This window comes from Girardinichthys multiradiatus, chromosome 23 (assembly GCF_021462225.1).
Source record: "Girardinichthys multiradiatus isolate DD_20200921_A chromosome 23, DD_fGirMul_XY1, whole genome shotgun sequence".
In the NCBI taxonomy this organism is placed as follows: domain Eukaryota; kingdom Metazoa; phylum Chordata; class Actinopteri; order Cyprinodontiformes; family Goodeidae; genus Girardinichthys; species Girardinichthys multiradiatus.
In genome coordinates, this window is record NC_061815.1 from 24,003,966 (window position 1) to 24,028,845 (window position 24,880).

At 38.7% G+C, this 24,880-nt stretch overlaps 1 protein-coding gene across 3 annotated transcripts in view; it reads right to left on the reverse strand.

The window, feature by feature from the left end:
* LOC124860390 (A disintegrin and metalloproteinase with thrombospondin motifs 2-like) overlaps positions 1–24,880 on the reverse strand; it is a 228,144-nt gene that overhangs the window by 17,242 nt on the left and 186,022 nt on the right. For 2 of the 3 annotated variants that reach the window (XM_047353688.1, XM_047353690.1), the window contains exons 5-13: positions 13,233–13,316; positions 11,551–11,707; positions 10,617–10,722; positions 10,372–10,515; positions 9,119–9,251; positions 8,393–8,422; positions 4,388–4,501; positions 4,143–4,288; positions 2,423–2,583 (exon numbers count right to left, since the gene is read on the reverse strand). In XM_047353688.1, the coding sequence (XP_047209644.1) occupies positions 2,423–2,583; positions 4,143–4,288; positions 4,388–4,501; positions 8,393–8,422; positions 9,119–9,251; positions 10,372–10,515; positions 10,617–10,722; positions 11,551–11,707; positions 13,233–13,316 (1,075 nt within the window). The remainder of the gene's footprint in view (positions 1–2,422; positions 2,584–4,142; positions 4,289–4,387; positions 4,502–8,392; positions 8,423–9,118; positions 9,252–10,371; positions 10,516–10,616; positions 10,723–11,550; positions 11,708–13,232; positions 13,317–24,880) is intronic. The other variant, XM_047353689.1, reaches the window with a different exon arrangement.

Sequence of the window (24,880 nt, forward strand, 5' to 3'; positions counted from 1 at the left end):
TTATACCTCTGCCAAAAATAGGACTATCTACCTGAACTTACGTAGCTGTCTGAGGCCCTAAGAATCTGAGAATAGATTTCCCAAGAGGAGACGATGTCCCTAATTACGTCGACAAAGCGGTTTCCCCCACTGCCTGAAGAAGACAGCATTAAAATCGTAGCCTCATGTGCTGAACGAGTGTACCAGTAACGGACAACAGCCCACTTCTGGCGCTAGACCGAGAGCGGCAGCCATGCAACTGACTGGCCCATTGGCCGTGCTGTACCCTCCACTGTTCATCAGAATTGTCACAGTAAGAGGTTCTGTCTGGGCAGAGAAATTTAATTCAAGATAAAACAATTTTAATGTTTTTTTCATTGTATTTGCTTTGTTTAAGTGATTAACTGCTTGAATGCTAAGCCAGATGCAACTGATTTTTTTTGTAAAGCTGCTGACTGCTGACTTTACTCAAGCAATGTGAAGTTATTCCGTTTATCTGTTTTCCCTTCATCTCATCTCACTAAACCTTTCTAAAAATATGTCTAAAAAGTCTGTATAACTTGCTATATTATCACATTTTGCAAGCTGCTAATGCTACACCTGAAGCTTTGCTAATGCTAAGATGGTAGCCACCATTAGTTCTGCTGTGTTTACTACATAGTGCCCTCTGTTTGCCCTGCGATCTGTCGAAGCACGCCACCAGCGCCCATAGACACATTAATACTTGTATTATGGTAATTAAACGTACATGTGGGCGATTTTTCAGAAAAAGATTTTGGAAACATTATTTTATTAAAATTGTGTTTTGTTTTCCATTCTGCTTTGCATTGTTAACGGGTTGTTCTTTGTTAGCTTTCAAAGCAAAGTTGGCCTCATTCCCAATTCTTCATAACAAACCTTGGTGCTTAAACACATGTATTCATACTGAACTGTGATATCACTATATCCTTTTATTGGTTGTGAGTTTAAGTTTTATTTTTTCCAGAGTTTATTCGTTTTCCTTATTTTTTCATTTGTACATGGTAGCTGAATGTTACTAGCCTAGTTAAAAAGCTTTTTGACTAAAGTATTATGCTGCTGCACGAAGCGACTGAGTAGCTCTTTGTGTTAATCAGGAATTAACCTCCACATGGTGTTTTGATTACTTTATTTTTGAGCACATGTACAGACAGAGCGAACCCCACAGGCCTGCGTGCCAGCTACTTTCCACACTCACAGTTACCCTGCTGAACGGCTCAACACAAACTAATACATAATATACACATAAACTTCAGAAACAAGAACCGACTAACACACTAAAAGAACAATGCAAAACAAGCTAACTTAAATGATTGACAATGAACATACGGCAATAATCCCTCACTGTTTGGCTATTAATTCCTGATAATCAGGTGATCCCACGAGTGGGTAATATTTATTCAAATTACTAACTTTGTCAATAACTTATTAATAGTTATTTATATCCAAACCTGCTGTTGCACAACAAGGTGTTGATGAAAGTGGTAGGCAAACACTGCTGTATAGGGGAGACATATTATCCTCTCTGTGTGAGAAAATAGAAAGCTTCAGACAGCAAAAACCAAATGGTTAGATTAATTCCTAACTAGCTGGTTGCCTAATACGTCATGTTTCTTATCTCTTGAGTAATTTTTACAGTACAGCTGGTAATACAAGGAAAAAAAACAATTCTAGAGAAATATTATACTTTCACATCTGCAGTCGACATTCTCACCCTTATCAGGGAAGTCAAACGATGATGGACCATGAATGGAATTCAGTTTCATCTCTCTCTCTACAGTTTTTCCCTCACAAACACAGACTGGATTGCATATTCACACAAGGAGAAGTAATTTGAGATGCTGAATGCTTTAGTGAAAAAAAAACATGGCATTTAGAAGTAATACGACTGAAGAAAAACAATTTAGTAAGGTCATTTTGATAGGAAGTGAGTGCAGTGCTTCGCTGTACGGTTTTCCTTTAGGTGTATAATAATTTCACATGTATTAAGATGGAAGTGACACCACAGCTTATTCATAGGTAGAATCTGCAAATTTTACCTATGAAGCCATATGGACTTTTCTGTATCTTTAATGTAAAAGGTTTCAGTGTATTAGAGGGTGAACTTTAGGGTTGTTCTACAGTATTAATCTGATTCCTTGTATATGATTTATAAAACTTGGAGTAACTTGAGGATTAGTGGGATTAAAATGGCATCAGCCAATGGGTGCAGGAGACAAAGAAATGAAACTCTAGATTATTTTCAATTGTTAAAAATATGGCATATTTTCAAGAGGTATGGTCATACTTTAAAGCTGTGCTCCCATTAACCCTTATAACACAAAACAAAATGTTCTAAAACACATCACACATAGGTCCAGCAGAACCTAATCACTCCTGGCTTCTGTCAACCTGGTTCTGCTGTTGTATGGAAATGTCTACTCACCTTCTGGGTGTTCATAAGGCAGCCAGTGGTGCTTGTTGCTGCACTCTGAGGCGTGACACTGCTCCTCCCTGGGATCACTGTAGATGTCCTCACACTCATTGGTGTTGCACATCTGGAACTGGTAAGTTGGCCCCCTGCAGGACAGGCCACCATTGGCTGGACTGGGAAAAACAAAAGGGACAACACTTGGCTTTATATTACCCCTTAAACTAAAATGATCCCTTTAACCCCATTTTGTAAACCTGCCTTACAAATATACAGTGCTGGTCATGGTTATTAGTATACATGGTAAAGATATGTACAAAGCTTTAATAAATTCAGCTTTTACTGCATCAACATAATCTCAGTCTGAATTATGATAAATCTAGCCTTCAATCTCAGTTCTGTGGGAGCCTTGAAAGGCAAGTGAAAAAAAAAGTAATCATAGACTCCATCCATTTTCTATACACACTTCTCTTGTAGAGGGTCACCTGGGAGCTGGACAGGTCACCAGTCTATCATAGGGCAACACAGAGACACTCAAGACAAACAACCATGCACACACCTAAAGGCAATTTAGAGAGACCACTTGACCTAACAGTCATGTTTTTGGACTGTGGGAGGAAGCCAGAGTACCCAGAGAGAACCTACGCATGCACGGAGAGAACATGCAAACTCCATGCAGAAAGACACCCAAGGACCTTCTTGCTGCAAGGCAACAGTGCTACTAACTGCGCCACTGTGCAGCTAATTACAGACTCGTTTTCTAAGTTTGACCAATTAATATTTTTTGCATGACTTTAGAAGTTAGCTGCAAGTAAAAAAATCTACATTAAAATAATTCTAAGTATTTTTTCTCACCATGACTGGTCTTAAGAAAGGGCAGTCATGATCAATGCTGCAGTTAATTCTACACATGATACAAGCTTGGTATGATAATGACAAAGCATGACCTACAAATACACTATTTATGTGCTTTTACTGTATTTTATTTTACTTTACAACAATCTCATTTAGAAAATGGGACATTGGTTCCTGGAAACCACCCCTTTAACAATCAACTTGAACATTACAGCTGCTAGTGAAGGATTGTGGTTTTACTCCAGTGCCTCTAGTGGGAGAGCAAAGTATTATAAGAACACTTGGAAAAATCAGCCTATCAAACTTTTTCTTTCTTTCAAGACTGAACTTTTCGACAACAAACACTTCTGGGTTTGACATGAAGTTTAAGGTAAATATGTGGAAAAACATGCCATGTCCTCTTTTATGTAAGGTGGAGAATCTGTGATGGGGATGTTTCTCTGAGAACTTTATAAAGAACACCAGGAGATGTTAAATACAAATATTGTGGAAACTGAAAAGTGTATTAATTGGGTCTTTCAACCAAAAAAATAATCCAAAACATTTTGCCAGACCAACACAGAAATGGTTTGCCAGACACCAAATTCACTTTCCATCTCAGTCTTCAGACCTTATTCTAACAGAAGACCCACAGTTCTAGAAGATGTAGAGATTATGTACCTAGAGGAATGCTCCAAAGTTTACATGAGGAGACTAAGTGTTGTCCTATTGTAAAAGGGAGCATCACTGAGGTTGGAGTTTTATTTTTTACATTTTTCAAAGTGAGATTATGCCATTTTAATAAAAATATGATTTTAATGCTTTTTACACATTTTTACCAGGTGAGCTAAGAGTTGTAGTAGATACTGTAGACACCACAAAAGAAAACAAATTGCAATACCTGGGATTGTCACAGTTTCTGGTGCGAAACTGCACTCCTCTCCCACAGGTGCGTGAGCACTGTCCAAACTCGCTCCATGAGCCCCAGTTTCCATCTTGCTTCATGATGTCAGGAGTCAACCAAATGCAGCGACCTTTAAAGCAGTGCTGCAGCAGAAATCCAAAGTATGGCTAATTCAGTATCTACAAATGGTGGATGAAATCAGTTTCCCTTAACATTACATTTTCTTAGAAATGTATTACTACCTGTCCATTCCCACACATGGTGCCATCAATGGGTGGCCCTTTCTTGGTCTTGCAGAAGAACGGATTGTCTGGGTGACTGCACCACAGCTGCTTGCAGGGGTCAAAGGTACGGTACTGTTTGGGAGCACAGAGACCATTTACAGTCAAAAACATCAGGCCACAGTAAACGCTCTGCTTAACAAGTCAATCAAAATGGGGAGTATGGGAAGATTAACACTGAATAAAGGTCCTTCTCAAAATATTAGCATATTGTGATAAAGTTCATTATTTTCCACAATGTCATGATGAAAATTTTACATTCATATATTTTAGATTCATTGCACACTAACTGAAATATTTCAGGTCTTTTATTGTCTCAGTACGGATGATTGTGGCATACAGCTCATGAAAACCCAAAATTCCTATCTCACAAAATTAGCATATCATTAAAAGGGTCTCTAAACGAGCTATAAACCTAATCATCGGAATCAACGAGTTAACTCTAAACACCTGCAAAAGATTCCTGAAACCTTTAAAACTCCCAGCCTGGTTCATCACTCAAAACCCCAATCATGGGTAAGACTGCCAACCTGACTGCTGTCCAGAAGGCCACTATTGACACCCTCAAGCAAGAGGGTAAGACACAGAAAGAAATTTCTGAACGAATAGGCTGTTCCCAGAGTGCTGTATCAAGGCACCTCAGTGGGAAGTCTGTGGGAAGGAAAAAGTGTGGCAGAAAACGCTGCACAATGAGAAGAGGTGACCGGACCCTGAGGAAGATTGTGGAGAAGGGCCAATTCCAGACCTTGGGGGACCTGCGGAAGCAGTGGACTGAGTCTGGAGTAGAAACATCCAGAGCCACTGTGCACAGGCGTGTGCAGGAAATGGGCTACAGGTGCCGCATTCCCCAGACCTGGGCTACAGAGAAGCAGCACTGGACTGTTGCTCAGTGGTTCAAAGTACTTTTTTGAAAGCAAATTCTGCATGTCATTCGGAAATCAAGGTGCCAGAGTCTGGAGGAAGACTGGGGAAAAGGAAATCCCAAAATGCCAGAAGTCCAGTGTCAAGTACCCACAGTCAGTGATGGTCTGGGGTGCCGTGTCAGCTGCTGGTGTTGGTCCACTGTGTTTTATCAAGGGCAGGGTCAATGCAGCTAGCTATCAGGAGATTTTGGAGCACTTCATGCTTCCATCTGCTGAAAAGCTTTATGGAGATGAAGATTTCATTTTTCAGCATGACCTGGCACCTGCTCACAGTGCCATAACCACTGGTAAATGGTTTACTGACCATGGTATCACTGTGCTCAATTGGCCTGCCAACTCTCCTGACCTGAACCCCATAGAGAATCTGTGGGATATTGTGAAGAGAACGTTGAGAGACTCAAGACCCAACACTCTGGATGAGCTAAAGGCCGCTATCGAAGCATCCTGGGCCTCCATAAGACCTCAGCAGTGCCACAGGCTGATTGCCTCCATGCCACGCCGCATTGAAGCAGTCATTTCTGCCAAAGGATTCCCGACCAAGTATTGAGTGCATAACTGTACATGATTATTTGAAGGTTGACGTTTTTTGTATTAAAAACACTTTTCTTTTATTGGTCGGATGAAATATGCTAATTTTGTGAGATAGGAATTTTGGGTTTTCATGAGCTGTATGCCAAAATCATCCGTATTAAGACAATAAAAGACCTGAAATATTTCAGTTAGTGTGCAATGAATCTAAAATATATGAATGTTAAATTTTCATCATGACATTATGGAAAATAATTAACTTTATCACAATATGCTAATATTTTGAGAAGGACCTGTAAAGTTGAGATGGGAGGAGAAATGCCACAACAGTAGCAAAGACATATCAAACAATACCAACACTTAATTTGCGCAGAGTCACTGCAGTTTACAATGGGACTCAGTGAGAAACACACAGCAGTTCATGCAAACTTTACTGACAGACACAGAGCCCTGCAAAAGTAATCCTACTTCTTGTTTCATGTATTTTCATTTTACAATCAGCAACTTTAAGACATTTTAATAAGACAAACACAAAGAAGCACTTAACTATAAAGTGGAAGGAAAACGACAGCTGGCAATGTTTTACAAACACAAAAAATCTGATCAAAATATATATTTGTATTCAGCCCCTTTTAATCTAATAGCCCTAAATAAAATCCAGTACTACTACCTGCCTTTAGAAATCACCTAATTGGAAAACAGAGTCCACCAATGCGCAATCTAATCTCTGTATAAATATAGCTGTTCTCTTATGAGCTAAGGGGATTCTAAGACAGAATTTGAGAACAAACTGCATCATGATGACCAAGAAACACAGCAAACAGGTCAGAAATAAAGTTGTGAGAAAGTATAAAGCAGGATTAGGTTATAAAATAATTTTCCAAGTTCTGGGCATCTTGATGAGCACTATTCAGTCTGTAATCTGAACATTAAAAGAGCATGACACAACTGCAAACCCTTATGCCAAGACGCCAAAGGCAATGTAAGAGATCCACAGCTCAGGTGTGAGAATCTGTTGACAGGACAACTATTAGTCGTGCACACCAGAAGAAAGCCATTGCTGAAAAAAAGCCATAAGATGTCCTATGAGCAGTTTGCCGCTGTAAGGGACACCACTATAACATGTTGAAAAAACATGCTCTAGTCAGAGGACACCAGCATTGAAAATGTTGACTTTCATGCAAAACACTGTCTGGAGAAAAACTAAAAGTGCATCTTTCCCGAATCACACCATTCACATGGAGAAACATGGTGGCAGCATCATGCTGTGGAGATGCTTTTCTTCAGCAGAGGTGATGGGAAGATGGTCGAAGCTAAATATAGATGAATCCTGGAAGAAAACCTGATAGGAGCTGCAAAAAACCTGAGACTGGGGTGTAGGTTCACTGTTCAACAGGACAATGACTCTAGAAATACAGTCAGAGCTACACTGTTATAGTCTAGGTCAGTGTATTAATGTGCCAGCTCTCCATCTAATGACAAAGAATGGGTTTTTTTATAAAAAGGAAAGAAAGTTTAGTCTCTAGATGTCCAAAACTGGTAGAAAGGCACCAGAAGATGTGAAGCTGTAATTGCAGCATAAGGTGGTTCTTAAAAGTATTGACTCAGGGGAGCTTAACACAAATCTATATCAAACTCTTCAGATTTCCATTAAAAAAATATAATTTTCCTTCCACTTCACATGTACATCTTTGTATTGGTCTATCACATTAAACGCACTGCATGCACTGTGCCTGTAACAATTTTATGACATCAGGTGTTATATATACTTTTGCAAAGCCCTGTAAGGGAGGTCAGAGGGCAGAGAGCTTGAAGTCAAAAGGTGAGATTTCTGTGACTGGTAAAATGTGTCTTGACATGGATTGAGAAGTAAATTCACCAAATTCCTCTCCCTGTCTGAAATAAACCAAAGATTCCTTCAAACTAACCAGCCTGCCCTCCTCTCTCCCCTCCACAGAACCTCCCACCTACCATGACCCTGGGGGACTTCTACAGGTCAGGAGTAGACTTACAAACATTGGCTTAGACTGCAGTAGGTAATCATCAGCTATACATAGACTGGAGGATCCTAAAACACAAGAAAAAAGGGCCTCTGTTCTGGCTGAGCCCTTTTCCCAGGGATGGGAAAGACATCTCTCCAACCTTTGCCATTCATTTACACTCATAAGAGTGCCAATATAATAAGTCTCTTCCTGCCAGAGCTGCAGTGATTTACCACCAGTCTGCAGAAAAGGACTCTGGGTACAGTGCTGGGCAGAGCCATAATTACCACACAAATGAATCGCAAGTGTCACGTTGTTTTGAAGGATTTTCAAGCGGCCTTCTCTCAAAGCACAAGCATTTTAGAATCCTGCAGACTAAATCCTGACTAAACTGAGGCACAAAGTACAACCAAAACAGAAATAAAGGAGCAACATTACAAACACATGACAACTCTAGGGGACAAAAAGAATGAGAAAACCTGACACAATAAATAACACGTCCACACGTCCTCCTGGAGGTGCAGTGGCCTTACCTGCGATCCTGACTGGCCCGCCTTTTGTAGCTGAGGGGAATGAGTTTGACAAGAGAATAGAGGGTAATCTAGCAACGTGTGCAAAGCCCCTGAGCAAGCCCTTATTCAAGAAACAGCCTTGCAACAGGGTGCCACAGTGGCTTCACAGTCACAGAAAAGAAAAGATGACGCTGACTGCAAGGGAGGTAAAGATGGCAGAAAAGATGCTGCAGCTTGATAAAACGTCTAGTTTTGGTGTTTACAAAATGTTATTTCTGACAGGTTCGTGTAAAGGCACTGTGGTATCAAGGAAACCGAAAGGCTATAGTAAGGCATTTCTTGTTAAATTAAAGTTTTGACATGAAAAAGTAATAGCTAACAAAACAAATTACCTGCTTTTAAGCAAGATGTCAATCCCACCAGAGGCCGTTAGAGGAAACAGAGGACATCAGAAGAACGTAAATGGCTACGTATGTGTGACTTATTTGAGTTAAATTGAATACACTAGTAAGTATTAGTGGGCTTAAGTTAAGAAGCCCAACTTTTAGAACTTGGGCAAATACTTAAAAAATCTGTGCTATTTTACAAACCACAGTGAATACACTTTGAAACTCTGTTAAGACTTAACATTTATCTGTCAGGCGTCCTGAGAGGCTGAAACAACACTACGTTTTAATGGTACCAAAAAGGTGCCCTCAGCCGGAGGATGAAGGAAGCAGGTGTTGGTAGACTACAGGGGTCTCTTACCGCGGTGCACATGGTATAGCCCACACCGAAGTCAAAGCGGCACTGTTCATTCATGGAGTAGTGCAAACCAGGAAGTTGAGGGAGTGATGGCCAGTTGTGGTCAAACGGGTCGTCCCGAAGACAGTCATAGGAACTGCAGGTGAAGTAAAAATATTTTTGTTCTCAGTTTTTCCAATTTATTTCCTTACTTGTAATTCCCCCACATTTTTGGTCCATTTTTGACAATATTTGTTGCAAATTTTTGACAAAGATTTACAGTAATAAAATAAGGGTTAGGGTCATTTATCCAAATTAAAATTTTGCTGCAGTTACCTTACAGTAAGCTCAGGTTTGATGACTTGGTACACATCTGCCTCAAATGAAATAGTCTCTCTTTTCCATTTTAAAGACTGGCTAGGACAATAAGATTGTGTGCCCTATTCATAATAACATATATGTTTTATAAAAATGAAAGTTTCAGCTCTGTTTGCACCTCTTGATTACAAGTTTTTGGTGAGATAACCTGAGATTTTCAAACACAGTTTCTAAGGATATGTATGTGTGAACTGGATGTCTGAAGGTTATTAGAACAATGATATGGGGGCCCACTTTGGACATGCCCGATCTCAGATTCCACATCTTTCTCAGTTTCTCGTCAGTATTTTTCCAACAAACTTCAGATGTAAGCTGGCGAAGTTAATAAGTGAGAGAAAAGGGCAAACTGTGTGAAATTAGCATGAGCTACAGCTGCTTCAGGAGAATCTCTTGCCCAACACTAGACAATGTTAACGCTGTTAATGATTATTCTATTACCACATACTGGCAAAACATAGTTATTATAGTATTTTTATAATCTCCCAGACTGTGTCGATGTGTATATTTCCAAAAGAAAAAGAAAAATACATATCCAGAATCCTGTAGCAGGTGCCTGTATTGTGTCATATTTATACTGTGGGTGAGAGAAAAAGCTGTGTTTTACTCAAGACTCTGAGAAACTTTAAAATTAAAGCATATATAAAAAATGCTTTAGTTAGTGTAACACACAAACCCTAAAATAATCTGCATCTTCAATTCTTGGGTTTGTATTGTTTTTTATTTTGATCTTTTATTACTTTTTTCAAAATCCAACTAAACAAGTATTACTTTGCAGATTTATATAGAACATTTTGAAAAATAGCAGCTATGTGTAAAAAACAACCACATTAGAGCTGAACATTAAAAACTCATCTGAACATCTCTGCATGCATTGATATGTTCCACTGTGCGTGTCTCACTGAAGGTAGCGTCCCAGCTCCTGCATGCTACATCTAGACCACTGAAAGCGGTGGAAGGCAGCTTGCACCAGAGGAGCCATGATGCTGCCCAAGGGCACCTCATCGCCACAGCGGTTTCCCTGACCATCATGCTCCATCCCAAGTCTACGTATGCAGAGAAGAAAAAGAAGAGAGGTGGGAATTGGTGGGGAGTGAATGGAAAGGACAAAGATCAATACAGACATTTGGTATATGGTAACACTTACACGTGCCCGGTTTCATGGGCCACCACAAAAGCGGAAGAAAAACCATCTTCGTGGTTTAAAGTGCAGCTCCTCACAGGATGGCACATCCCTGTCACTGGCGCATAACCTGAATAACCCGGAGGAGAAAAGTAATGTTAGAGATTTCCTGACTTTCTGCTAAAACATAATTAGAAAGAAATGTATAAAATATTATCTTAGATGTTTTTAATGCTCATTTAAATCTGTATCCGATAAATAAATGTTTTAAAAAATATATTGAGTCAATTAGACTTTGTTTATCAAATCAAAACACACATCTGGTTTATTTTTTCTTCAATAATGTACAGAGCAGTTGTATTTACTCATCGTCTTCCGCTATATCTGGGACCGGGTTGCGGTCCCGGATAAGTGCAGTTGTATTTATACTGAGATTAACTTACAGACTTACTAATTAGGTTAGGTTAGGTTTTAGGCATTTGGTTACCCTGGATTTTATTTAGGGGTATCACATTTTGGATATATAATTGCAAAAAATCCATGGCAGAAGAGAAAAAACCATAACCATTTATGCTATGTGTCTAAACCTAACTCCAAGATGTTGGCCTCTCTCTTTGCAAATGCCAATCTCAGCTTCCTGTGTTTGTCCTGCACTCCCTTTAATTGTGGAGCTGTGGCTGGCTCTTCTCTGTATATTGATTTTCTGCTGCTGAAGGCTACGCCCAAGGGCAGCTGAAGGGCTTCTGGCTGACTGGGCCACTGGCTTTAGAGGCCTCTCCCCTGGGCCTGACTGTTAGTTTGTGCTCTTCTGCATAGAAAACCATCAACCTCTAAATCCACGGTGCACCTCACAAACTATATGAGGCACAGGAAGGAGGGAGCATACTTCTCTAGCATGAGCATGCAGCAAGAATATATGCAAAACATTATTTAGCATGTTTATCATGTCCTTTAATACCCTGCATGCCCGTAGGGCCGAATTCTTGGCGTGTGAGGAAAATGGCATGATCATGATACTCTGCGTCACCCGTGTCTTGCTTCTGCTGCAAAAAGGCCCAACGACACACGTTCTCCAGACTCTGAGATGGGTTCCCCAGTTCAATCAGGCTCATGGACTGAAACACAAAGCAACATGAAAGATCGGACTGCAGAGATTATTTTAAAAACAAGGACATCCCTGTCAGTTTATGTACAACACTTTAATCCACCCTGTAGAGGGCAGTGTCACTGTTTTCTTTTAATCTTAGAAGATCTTGCAAACTGTTGAGGCATTTCTTACACTTTGTCACACACAGAAACACATGCACAATATTCAAAGAGATGCACAAATACAATAATCTGTGAATGAGTTTTACAAAATATCTGCTTATGATTTAACAAATAACCCCTAACCACAGAGACTCATTTAAAGCTGTATTTCATTCAGTTCACCTTTATTTAATATATACATTCTAACCAGGATCTTTGCTTAACTCCTCTCTTTTGCTCTATTGTGTTATCAGCGTTTCTCTTTAGGTCTATTGCATTGCCTAATTTATTGCTCACTGTATGAACACAAGCCTAAAATGCAGTTGGTTTACAAGGCATGCAGTGTGAGCGAGACATATGGCTTGCCTCTGCACACTTGATGGAGTGTTGAGTATGCACTCTTCTCAAGCCTCATTTAGACAGTGTAGACTGTACAGGTGAACCATTTCTGAGTTGCTTAAGTGTGTTAAGGGGATTATTTCATGATCATGAAAATGTGTTTTTGCAACAGTGCATCAGGTGTAAATATGTTGCAGTGACTGTGCGCGAGTAAAATGTGGGTGTGTGAGTGCGGCTGCATTCAGGGTCACACAGTCAATCTGCAGGCTGTCTGGGTGCAGCTCTGTTGCTGTGGTAATTGGGAATGATAGACAGCCAAAGCTTTGGCTGAAGCTGCACAGGGGCAGGCCCTGAATGATCAATGCTGTGTAGCGAGTGTGTGCGTGTATGTGTTGCTCTGGGGCTGTCCTACTGGGACTGTAGACTGGGCAGCAGCAGTGGAAGAACATCGGCGAACATCAATCCACCAATAAAATCATATGTGTTATTCGCTGGGGCAATCCCTTCATTCCTGCCATTCAATATCCTGCCCCTCTTCAGCACAGGCATGGAGATAGAGTTACAGTGAGGAAGAAAGGGATGCTGCCCCTATTGCCCTTACGCTTTATGAATGAGGGAGAGCTATCATTGATTATTTACCTTTGTCTAGACTGGTGATGATTCTGTGCAGCAACCTGCTAGGAAGAACAGTGATTGCATAACGGGCAGAGTTTCTGTGTGCTTTGGTGCTGAACTGTGAAGGCGTGTGACTTGGAAACACTCCCATGAGACGGTGCATGCTTTTAGTTCTTCTTTTGCTCAGTCTGCTGGAATAACAAGCTCTGGCCACCAGTGTGTTCTGATGACAAGATGTGTGTGTTTTGTATTTGTTTAGGAATTTGCTTTAGGCAAGTGTAGTGAAATCCCTGTATCATGGGTAGTGCTAAAATAGTGACAAAAAGACAAACAGAGTGAGCCCAAATCTTGCAAAAAAATCTTGCTGTAACAAAAATGCTTAAGGAACTGCGGTTCAGTTGTTTTCTCAGCAGGACTTCGAGTCCTGTCAGGTCTCACCTTGCCATAGCCCAACATGATTATCCGCACCAGTACCACATTGATTTGTGCTCCTAAAGAATCGTCATGATAGATCTCGTTCACCTGCAGCCACAAAGACAAACACAGAAAGTAGCAACTTTAACTTAGATGCACAGAGGCAAAAAACATTAGAAAAGCATTTTCTGTCCAGAAGTTGTATAAGAGTACTAAGGACCTTAACAGAAATGACATACTTTTAGACAGAAAAGACTAAGATTGAGCTTTGCAACAACAACTATTCTAGAAGGGTTGAGTATAAAACGAAAAATCAATATGTGAAAAACCAATGCATGCCCAATGTTAGGTATGGTAGAGGATCTGTAATGCTGTGGGTCTGTTTCTCTCTCAATTGCCCTGGGAACCTTGTTAGAGTGCATGGCATCAAGAATTCCTGCTGATACCAGGATATTTTTAATATTTAACTCTGTGGCCTCTGCCAGAAAACTTAAAAGGGTTAATCAGTGGTTCTTTGAGCAGGATACTGATCCACAACATGTGGTCAAATCAAGAGAGAGATGGTTTACAGCACACAAAACCAACTTTCATGGTCCTCTTTACCAAAAGTGTTAAATCTAAAGCATAGAAACATTAAAAACCTGCAGGAGTAGCCAGCAAGGGCTGGAGTTCCTCGAGCTAAACTCAGCTTCACTGTGCCTACAGGAGGTTTGTCTGGTGTCAGGGAATACTTTAATAAACTCAGTTTGGTCATTTTAATTCTTTGATGTGGTATGTGTTTTAGGTGTCACTTGTAGCAGCAGATGTTTGGTTAACAAGACATATATTTCCATTCTTTGTCTGTATTTGCATAAAAAACAATACACAACGAGGAAATGTTGCAACTTTTAATCATATCTGATCCCACCCTAAATTTGCAAAGTTAAATTCTGGCAGACTGACAAAAATTATGTGACTTTCTTTCATGCCTATTAATTACTTTACCAAATGAATACCTTCTAAATAGCGTTATATGTAAATATTGTCAATTTTATGAGCTTTCAATTAATGTACTGCTCCAAAAAGTTATATTAAAAAAGGAAGTCTTGAATCACAGCATTTTGTGAGAAATGGTTACAGGAGAGCAATTGGCTTTACATTTAAAGTTGCCAGGCTCTTCTTATTAAATGCTTTATAACTTTTCTAGATGAGTCAGGGCCTGTGACCCCATTTCTTGCCCAACAACTGCTGAAGATGGCTACTCGCCCCCCAACCCCCCCCCCCCCTTCGACCCTGCAATGATAAGTGGGTATAGACAAAGGATGCATGGATAGATAAGTCAGGTCTAACAGAAAATTAAATTGTTTCCTAAGTGTTATTTAAATATTAACATACATGGAAATTTTACTTTATGATACATAGTCAGTTACCAGAGCTTCTCTCATTATATTTGATGGCAGCCTCTTTTTCTCAAGGTGACAAAACTTAAGTTGTGGTTAAAGGTTATTTGCTTGGGGCCACATCATTGGCTTTATCGGCTCCTTTTGGAATTGCTGGTTCACAATGAATACCTTCAGATGCCCGTTTTTTAATGTAAGAACAAGGCTTGACATTGCTCTGCTTGTTATTCCCCAATATAATCATAATTCATTCCCTCAGTAATCAATTTCCAAGCCAGGTTTGGGTATAAGAAAAAAACAAATCAATGTTTTGATGCATGAAGATATGGAGCTGGGCGATTCTGCCTCAATAAACAACCACACAACTTCGTGATCTCAATGTTAATTTATCAGGAACGCAGAAGGTAGAACTCTTAAGCATTTGAGTGGGACACCTGGACAGTTTATGGTGAATATATCAGCTCAAATGCTAGGAGATAATAACTTGGACAAGACCCATGCCTTATTCAGGATCTGTGAAATTTAAAGGGAATCTTTTGAAACACAAGAAACAATAGAAACCAAATTACACATATTGACCCAGAGATAGATATAAAACATTTAATCTGCCACCATAAATTGAAAGCCCATAAAGCTAGTGTTGCTAAAAGCTTCCCCCAACTCAGAAAAGGCAAAGCTAATTACAATATATCCATTCAATTATGAAGTGATCACTAGCAGGTAAACTAGCTCTAACGTGATGCATGGAAAGTCATTCCCACAAAATCCCATGTCACATTTTCTGATGTACAGCAGCTAGTATGTTGTGAGCTCTAAATAAGAGCAGCAAAAGAGAGTCATATGTGTCTAGCAGAGAAAAGACGTAACAATTGCATCTTAGCCTACTGAATGTTTCCAAATCAATTCACCAAGGACCTAAACATTCCTATGCCTAATATGCACATTGTTGAAGTTGGAGGGAGTTTTGGTATTGTAAATTTAGTATTGTGATAGAGAAACACAGAGTAGCACATTATTGTGAAGTGGGAGAAAAGTGATACATAATTTTCATATTTTCTTTCCACAACAAAAATCTAAAAAATGTGTGGCATGGATTTATATTTAGACCCCTCAACTCTAATATCCCTAAATAAAATCAAGTGCAACCAAATGACTTGAAAAGTTCCCTAGTTAGTTAATATCCCATCTTTGTGTAACTTAATCTATAGCTATACAGGCAAAGAGCTATAGAGCTGTTCTGTTAAGGCCTCAGAGGTTTGTTAGACACCAAAGATCTAAAGTAGGTTCTCAGTTTAGATGAGATCAATCTGAACTTTGTGCCCTTTATGCAAAACCTATGTATGGCATAAAATGCTGAAGATAAAACATTGTGGTGGCAGCATCATGCTGTGAGATTGCTGTTCTTCAACATGGAAAGAAAAGCTGGTCAGAGTTGATGAGACGATAGATAGAGTTAGATGCAGGATCCTACATGGAATCCTGGTAATAGATCCAAATTACTTGGGTGGAATTCCTTCTTCCACCACGTCAACTACCCTAAGCACACAGAAATAGCAATAGTTGTGAAGTTCATAGCTGTAACATAAAACAAAATATATATATGGCCTTTTGCATACACTTTATCACTGAAAGACATCATTTACACTCAGAAATGGTTGAAGTGTCAGGAATTTCCAAATGATTTTCATCTAAAATCTTTAAGTGGCATATATTAAACCTTTTTTGAAGAACTCCCTATTCAATAGTACCCCTGTTCCAACAAATATGTTATTTAGGACTAACGAATGTGAGAGGGGATGGAACAAAAAAGACGTAAGAGAGTGTTAGGAAATTTGGGTTCCCATGAGCACAGATGAACAGGAGATAAAGAAGATGCAAAGGATGGAAAGCACCTAATGCAAGGAAACAAGGTAATGTGTAACAGGGGAGATGCAGAGAGCACTCATTGTGCACACACGCTCTGACACACACAGACACAAAGCCAAAGAGAGAGAGGAAAAATTGGCACTAAAGTCGAGGCCTGCTGTCCTCAGTGGCTGTGTTTGGTGCTTAATGAGGCAAAGGGATGTAAAAACAGACAGCCATAATGAGATGGCTGATGGACATGCTGCATAGAGACACACACACACACACACACACACACACACACACACACACACACACACACACACACACACACAAATTGTGCCCACAGAGAGCTGCAGAGATAAGGAGAAACACTGCAGAGACATGGAGCAAGAGACAGGTATGAGGGGAAGCTGAGGAATGCTTCGAAGGAGACCTAGAGGCAGAGGAACAGAGAAAAGAAGCTGAACGCAGAGGGGAAAAGAAACATGCAGAGAGGAAGTTGAAAAGGAATGATGAGTTCTTAGAAAGCAAATATTTCCTGAAGTAGCAGAGAAACAATTACTGTTGAAAGAAGAGGAAAAAAATTGGATTTTCCTTTTTTCCATTTATGAAAGTAAATACCAAGCTCCCAACATCCTATTGAGGATGACATGATAGCAATAAAAGCTACTGTATTTGTTAGCTACTAACTGAAAATAAATCACCCAATTATATCGGCATGCAAGTACAAGAAAATAAAAGAACTGGTTTGCAGCAGAATGAATCATATTCTTGCAAGATCAGCTAAAACTTTAACACCACTACTCTAAATTTGTGAAATTGTTCAATTTATCGGTCGTGGGAAAACACCACCTGTCCAGGTCAGAGCTTTGCGTTTTTCATCACCATGGCAGTCCAAATCCAGGCCCGCATCACTGCAGAAGAAGTCCCAATTCGTCACTCCATCTTCCACTTGAAACTGCATTGGGAACAAGCTAGACTTCTTGCTAAGAATGTGGACACAACACTTACTTTGGATTAGCAACCCAAATACCATCCAGAAAATGCTGTAAGAGATATAATTGTAATCCTCCTCCAGATCCACAGCACCTATTTGTACCAGACAACCAAACTTCTTTGACCCTATTAGCAATTCCACTAGAGTTAAGATTTGGTAAGGACAAAAGCTCCTTTACTACTCCTGATTCAAAGCTTGAACAAACAGTTGGAGCCTCCTTTCCAACACCTTAAGGTAAGCTTTCCCAGACAGCCAGAAAAATGTTATTCCCTATTAGCTGGAACACACTCGCTAGTCCCATTCTTCAAAAATTGGGACCACTAGCCTGGTTTGTCAATCCACATGTCTTGTCCCAGTCTTCCATGCAACACTGAAAAGAAATACCAACCACAACAGTCTAAACAAATCTGAGGCCTTAAGCATCTCTGAACGAATCTTGTCCACCCCTGGTGCCCTGCAGCCATATAATTTACGGCACTAAAAGTTACTTTGTAGCTGTTTGAAGTCTAAATGCTGATGACTGTTTCAAATCTTTTCCATTTTGTAGAACTTGAAAAATAAAATCCTTCTCAGTTTTGGTTTGTCTATAAATTTTTAGAAAAACATGATTGTTTTTATTACAAAGTTTTAGAGGGAGTCTTAGTTTTTATGTAACAAGCAGCAAACACGAAACAAGAAAACCCATATAAACATGACCTGAATTGATAAAAAGCCAAATACGTAGGATTCAAATTTCAGTTTTCTGGTTTTAAGTTTGATATCTGCTGCTACCTTTTCTCTTTAACCTTGATGCAAACAGTGTAGAATTTCATGCAGCATGGAGCTGGTGTACCCCGAATGATTAAAAATGTTGAAATCTATATAAAGTACACACCCATTCAGAATGGACCTTGCCTCTCCCTCAATGAAAGCCAAGATGCTCTCCATCGTCCTCAGAGCCAGTACAGGATAAAGTGGATAAAGTGAAAGCAGGGACTGAATATTTTATCAAGTGTCTTGTTTGGGTTTATTCGAGGTTTTTATTCTGTTTTGATTGCCATGTGGAATGGAGCTCAGCAAGGACAAGCACTCTTAAGGGTGATCAGCAGCAAAGTTAGCTCTCTGTAAAGCACTAAAAGGGGAATAATAGTCATGTGGGTCTTGTAAACAAGTAGCAGTGAACACTGCAAATGCTTTTACAGTGTTTACTCACTTTACTACTACACAAGCATTAGGCCTCTTTCTCCTAAAGTGATTACAGTGTAGGATAGGAGGCCATTATTTTTACCGTCATATATTCACTGTATGTATACTTATTGTTCAGCTCAGTGTTTACTTAAATTTCCATAAGGATTTCAGTGTTGAACACAGTAACGGATATTTAGAATAATTTTGCAACACCTATTATACAAATAAACTAGCTTTTCCTTGCCTTTAGATCATTCTTACGAGTACGAGATCATTCTTTTTAACCCTGAGAAGAAAGGTCCCTTGTTACAAACAAATTTTTCAATACATTTAATTGAAATAATTTAATGATTAATGATTAATTGCTGATTACTAATTATGCTTTTTTTTATTTTTGACAAATATATTTCAAAATTGTGGCGTCCATTTTTATTCTGGTCCCTGAAGCTGAAAGTTTTTTTGAGGTGTGTATCAGCTTTGCTCATCTAGAGACTAAAAATGTTTCCCATACTTTTTCAAAATAGCCCAAATTCAGTCTCAATAGATGAGGAGGAGCAATTTTCAAATCTTGTCACCAATTCTCGATTAGAGTCAGATCTAGACTTTGACTAGGCCATTCTAACATATGCATATGCTTTCATCTAAACCATTCCATTGTAGCTTTCTGGCTGTATATCTAAGGTACTACTGGATGGTGAACCTCCCAGGCTTAAAACCTTGCAGCCTATAGCAGGTTTTCGTTTACGAATGCCAAATATATTTACTTTGATCTTTCTTTAAAGTCTGTCAATTCTTATTGCATTTTTTAAATAGATGTATGGGAGTAATGCTCTATATTTTTCCAAATTTGGTCCCCCAAAGAAATCAAGTGCCCATAAATGAATGGATGACTTTCCTTCTACTTCAGTTATGTGTTGCTTCTTTTTAGTCCATTCCATGCAGTCAAAATGAAATACATTGACTTTAGTGGTTGTAAGGTAACAAAATGTAAAAAGCTGCAAGGCTTTGAATGCAGAGTCATTCCTATGCTGTGCAGAAGACTCAAATTATTCCTCATTTCTTTATTTCCAGATATTAAAACAGCCTAGCCTACTAGTAAATCCTTCATTTACAATGCTGAACAAGTGAAACCAAAGTCTTGACTTGTTCAGCACTTTGGTCAGATACAGCTGTTTTAATTTGGTCTTTAAATAAAATTTCACTTGATTTGACTTGACTATATTGACTCTCATCAATATTTATTAATGTATTCTGAATTTCTTTCAATATATTGTTTTTAAACTTCTGCTTTCACTTATTTAAAGAAACAGTTCTTTTCTGAAGATTGCTAAGCTTTTAGCTGTATTTTAAATTTACCAAAGTAAATAAAAAATACAGCAAATACACATATTAGACACCTTTAAAAAGAACCAATAATACACGTTGTTTCTAACAAAGACACCCTTTGCTCTCTTTTTAATATTTTAACTAATGAAAAATTTATAAATACAACACAATTTAACAGACATAAAACAGCTGTTTTAGTGCCAACAAGATAATTCCCAAAACATATTATGCAAGACATGATCACTTGTGTTTTGCTGTTTCTCAAGTTCTGAATAAGAGGGCTGCAGATGTGGTTTTAGAGCTAAGTCTTCATCTTTTATCCTTCAATTGTCAAATTTTATTGTTTTGAGACATGCTGCTGTGGTATTAATAAAAACAAAAATATTTGTGTCCTACATCTTTGTGTTTTCCTTAGTGCTTAGTCTTTAATTCAATACAGATGTTTTATTCTGTTAATAAATATAGTAATTGTGTCACAGTAAACACATATTTAATGAAATTAAGTAGTATCCTGTGGAGACTTTAGAACAAGCTCTTATGGGCGACTTGTGTTTGAGGCAGAAGCTGCATATCTGTGGGTTTCATGTTTTGTCTAGCCCATTTGTCTCACGCCCTTGTTATCTTCGGAGCTTAAGTGTAAGTTAGGAAGTCACACAGCATGTCTGTAGGTCGTGTTTTTTTTGTATGAGCTTGTATGAAAGAAATGGGAACCTGGGTGGGTTAGTCTGTGTTTTGCCTGCTCCAGCCTGTTTCCTTGACAACTGTTGGGCCAGTTAGGGGTCGTTGACTTCCAGTTGACCCGGGCAACATACTCTCCTGTCTAACAAGATAGAAATTTGTATGTAAAAACACTCTGAGCACACTGAGAGTATAGCATCCTATTGGCCCAAAACTGTTTTTATGTGTGTAAAGTTCAACGCAATTGCTGAGTGCTAGAGAGCAGATATGATTTAAAAATTGTTTATCTAAAACATACAAACATTTAGAGGGTTTCTTTTTTCCCTCACACAATGTCTCCTTATAAACATGCTAACTTACATTTTTTTTATTGCACTTACAGACACAGATCTACATTTCTGCATATCAGTATATTTGTATGGGTATACAGAAGTAACATAGGGCCTGATCTTCAAAGATCCTAAATAGCGGGTGCTAATTTGGGCCAGTACTATAAATAAATTGCACGTGCAATAAGTAGGCGTGTTGCGTGCGATTTTCAAAAAATTTGTGTGCAATGGATAACAGGTGCAAAACAGGTGCAGACTGCCCTATTGAGGAAATTGTATGTGCTACTGGCTGGAAGAAGAGAAAAAGCAAACAGATCCTTTGTTGTGTTGCTAGAAATATGCAGGGATTGCATCATTAATGATCCAGTTGCTTATTTTTTCCTTCGGTTCCGTTGTTTGGCACTTGCTTTTCTGGACAGTTACAGTTAGTTAACTTTTGTTGTGCTACTCACAGCAGGTCTGTCATCTGCTCTGATGAGATTATTTCTCTTATCTTGCTCGGCGTAACTCGCAACAAATAAATAAATACTAACAATATAAAAGACAAATATGTCTGTTAATTAATTTGCTTTCCTTGATATTTTAATTCTTTCGGCCTTGTCCACACGTAGCAGGGTATTTATAAAAACAAATATCTCCCCTACATTGTTTTTAAAAATAATATCGTACACACATAATGTTTTTCAGAAAAGTTTTCATCCAAACCAACCTGCAGAAATACACCACTGAGCGTCGTGTTAAACACACTAAAAATAAAACCTCTGTCAGCCAATCAGAATCTTTCAAAACAATCATGACTTCCTGTTAGGTATAAAACATGGTGCCAGGAGGTTTGTTTGTGTGGACAGAAAAAAAAGTTGAACTTCTTTTAAACACAGTTTTAAAATATAAAGCTGATAAAACACAAGATAGTGTCGATTGGGAATCGTTCACCATTCATTTTTACTCCACTGTACGGTCGAGTCTATAAACAATGGTCGCACATTTGATGTCAACGCCGCAATATTTGTCGCAGACAGTGATGCGCCGAACTGTAAAAGTCCGTTTGACTATGTACACAAGCAGGGTCAAAAACTGAGTTTTTAAAAATCTCCACTTTGGCCGGAGCTTTCTTAATTTTTAGTTTTTAGTGATGTAAAACGGAGTTTATGTGTGGATGAAAGGTCAAAACACATAAAAAGTTATTCATTTTCCCAGATATCTGCCTACATGTGGACAAGGACAGAGACTCACCAGGTTCTGTTGTTTTTTCGAGAGTATATGTTTGAAGAGTTTGGAGTTTATCATAAATAGCCACAATATTTAAGCCTGAAAGTAATATTAGCAACATAAAAATAGATTGCTGTAGGAGTTGTTATAATCTGTATATTATAGCTTTGCTAATTTTTAAAACCTAGCATCATGTAACTGTTCTGCAAAAAAGTTAATTCGAACATTTATGTACTGAAAAATAAATAATTTTCCAATAAATTTACTGGATTCGTTTTGTTTGTTTTGCCAATATTTCAACAATATACAACATGTTTGTTTAAATTGTTTTTTGGTGACACAAAATAATTTTTTTACTGCATAAACAAAACCCTCCCCTGGCATATGTTCACATTCAAACAACGTAATCAAACTGATCCAGCTCTGATTGCTCTGCAATGACATAACATTACTGTCAATAATGCAATGTGTTTTGTTTAGTGACAAGGTTAAAGCATACACCGTCTTTGTCACCACATGGAAAAGCTGCCTTAAAATTGTGATTTTTCACCTGCTAAGAAGTGATTTTGGCATCCAGTTTGCAACTGAAGGATTTAATCTGCCTAATAATGTCTTTAGTTCTTTCCTATAAATTATATTATCAACAACAAAGCATAGTAAGTCTTTTGCATGATGTGCAATTATAGCTAGATCAGTTGTGTGCGCATTTATCTTAGATAATCCTACATAGAATCCTCTATTCTCATCTATTTTTTATATTTTTATTTTTGACAACCCAAATCTGTTGGCATGTGTACAGGAGATTCTCTCTCCTTGTCGTCTGTCATTCTATCTATGCCTCCTTCTAGCCAAAATGACAGGAGACATTTTTGGGTCCCGGTTAGCACTTGCATTTCAAACGTGCTAAATCCACACGCAAAAATTGCGCCCGCTAACTGCAAATAATAGATATCATCACAATGCTTCAGAATCGGGTGTCACTGTTGTAATTATGTTATTATGGAAGAAGGACACTTAAACATGCCTTAAAATTCAGTCAGTCAGTCATTTTCTATACTGCTTCTTCCATAGTGGGTCATGGTGAAGCTGGTGCCTAACTACAGCAGTCTATGGGTGAGAGGCGGGGTACACCCAGGACAGGTCACCAGTCCATCGCAGGGCAACACAGGAACAACCATGCACACACTCATTCACACACCTAAGGGCAATTTAGAGAGACCAGTTAACCTAACAGGCATGTCTTTGGACTGTGGGAGGAAGCCGGAGTACCCGGTGAGAACCCACGCATGCATGGGGAGAACATGCAAACTACATGCAGAAAGACCCCCGGCCGGGAGTCGAACCCAGAACCTTCTTGCTGCAAGGCAACAGTGCTACCGTGCAGCCTGGCCTTAAAACTTTTATCAAGAAAACTTTTGAAAATGTCCTTTGTAATTACTCCCAACTGCTAAAGAGACAGGAGTGAATCCTCAAATAAAATCTGGCAAAAGTGTCATAAATTAGATAAGGCTTGCCACAGCTTTCCAACATCTTTTAGTCAACATGACTGGGAATAGCTAAAACCATCAATTTTAAGTGCTCTCTAAATTTGCTTTTCCACCTTTTTGCTCCATGTATTATTGCGACAACTCAATGGCTCCAGAATGTTTGGTGAAGGAAAATGATTTTGATGATCTCCTACAACCTTTATAAAAATTATATTTAACACAGATAAAATAGGCGGGCAAAAAGCAGATAATTTACTAATAGGGCTTATCAAAATTTAAAAAAGCACAGATAAACAAGCCACCCTTTTTCAGCAGGCACTATTAATATTCACGGAGCGAGTGATTAACGCTTTGCGGTTCCCTTCTAAAGGTCTTACTAATGAGTGGGAGACAGGTAGACACACAGATCGCCCCAAGTTCCTAAGTTTATCACCGTTATGTTTAGCACAGGAAGGTTATACTGCCAGAACAACACACATCACATGAAACAATGTACCTACAATATTGTCTAAAAATCCAGAGCAGTCACTCCTCCGCTTTTATGTTAAATAAGGCATGTCATGTTAAGTTCTCTGTTAATACAAAAGATAATAATGCTACAAAACATCACTGTGTGAGCACATACCCCAAAAACACCAAAACTGTATAATTCTATGCTGAGGAGACATTTGAGTTCAAATTCAATTCTATAGTTTCAATTAACGAAAGTCATCTCAGGGTGCTTTACACAAAAAGTCGAGTCAAATCTAAAGCTGAAAGCATACTGGAAAATGCTGTGGTCCAGCAAGTAAATGGTTGCCTTTAATAAGCCTAAATGTGTCATGCATATCAATCCAATATATGCTGGCATAGGTAATTACCACAACAGTATCATCTTACTTCTGATATATTTTAATTTGATTTTCAATTTTATACTCAAAGTTTTTTATGGAAAAATAATGTAGCAAGAGCATCAGAAAACACACAGAGACCCTACATACCACATATTAGCACCACTGCTATGAAATTTATGTTACTTAAAGGTACGCTATTTAATTGTTGCAGCAATGACCTAATATTACGTTACTTAACTTCATGCTACAAAATGCAGATTGTCTTTCTGCAATGATGAAGATCCACTCACCTCAGCATTTTGAAAACCTGCAGAGGCCCTGACAGCAGCATGGCCTATTTTATTCTATTCATTCATATAGAAGTAAATTGACCTATTAAATTCTATCAAAGACTGTGTTGTGATCATATAACTGTTATC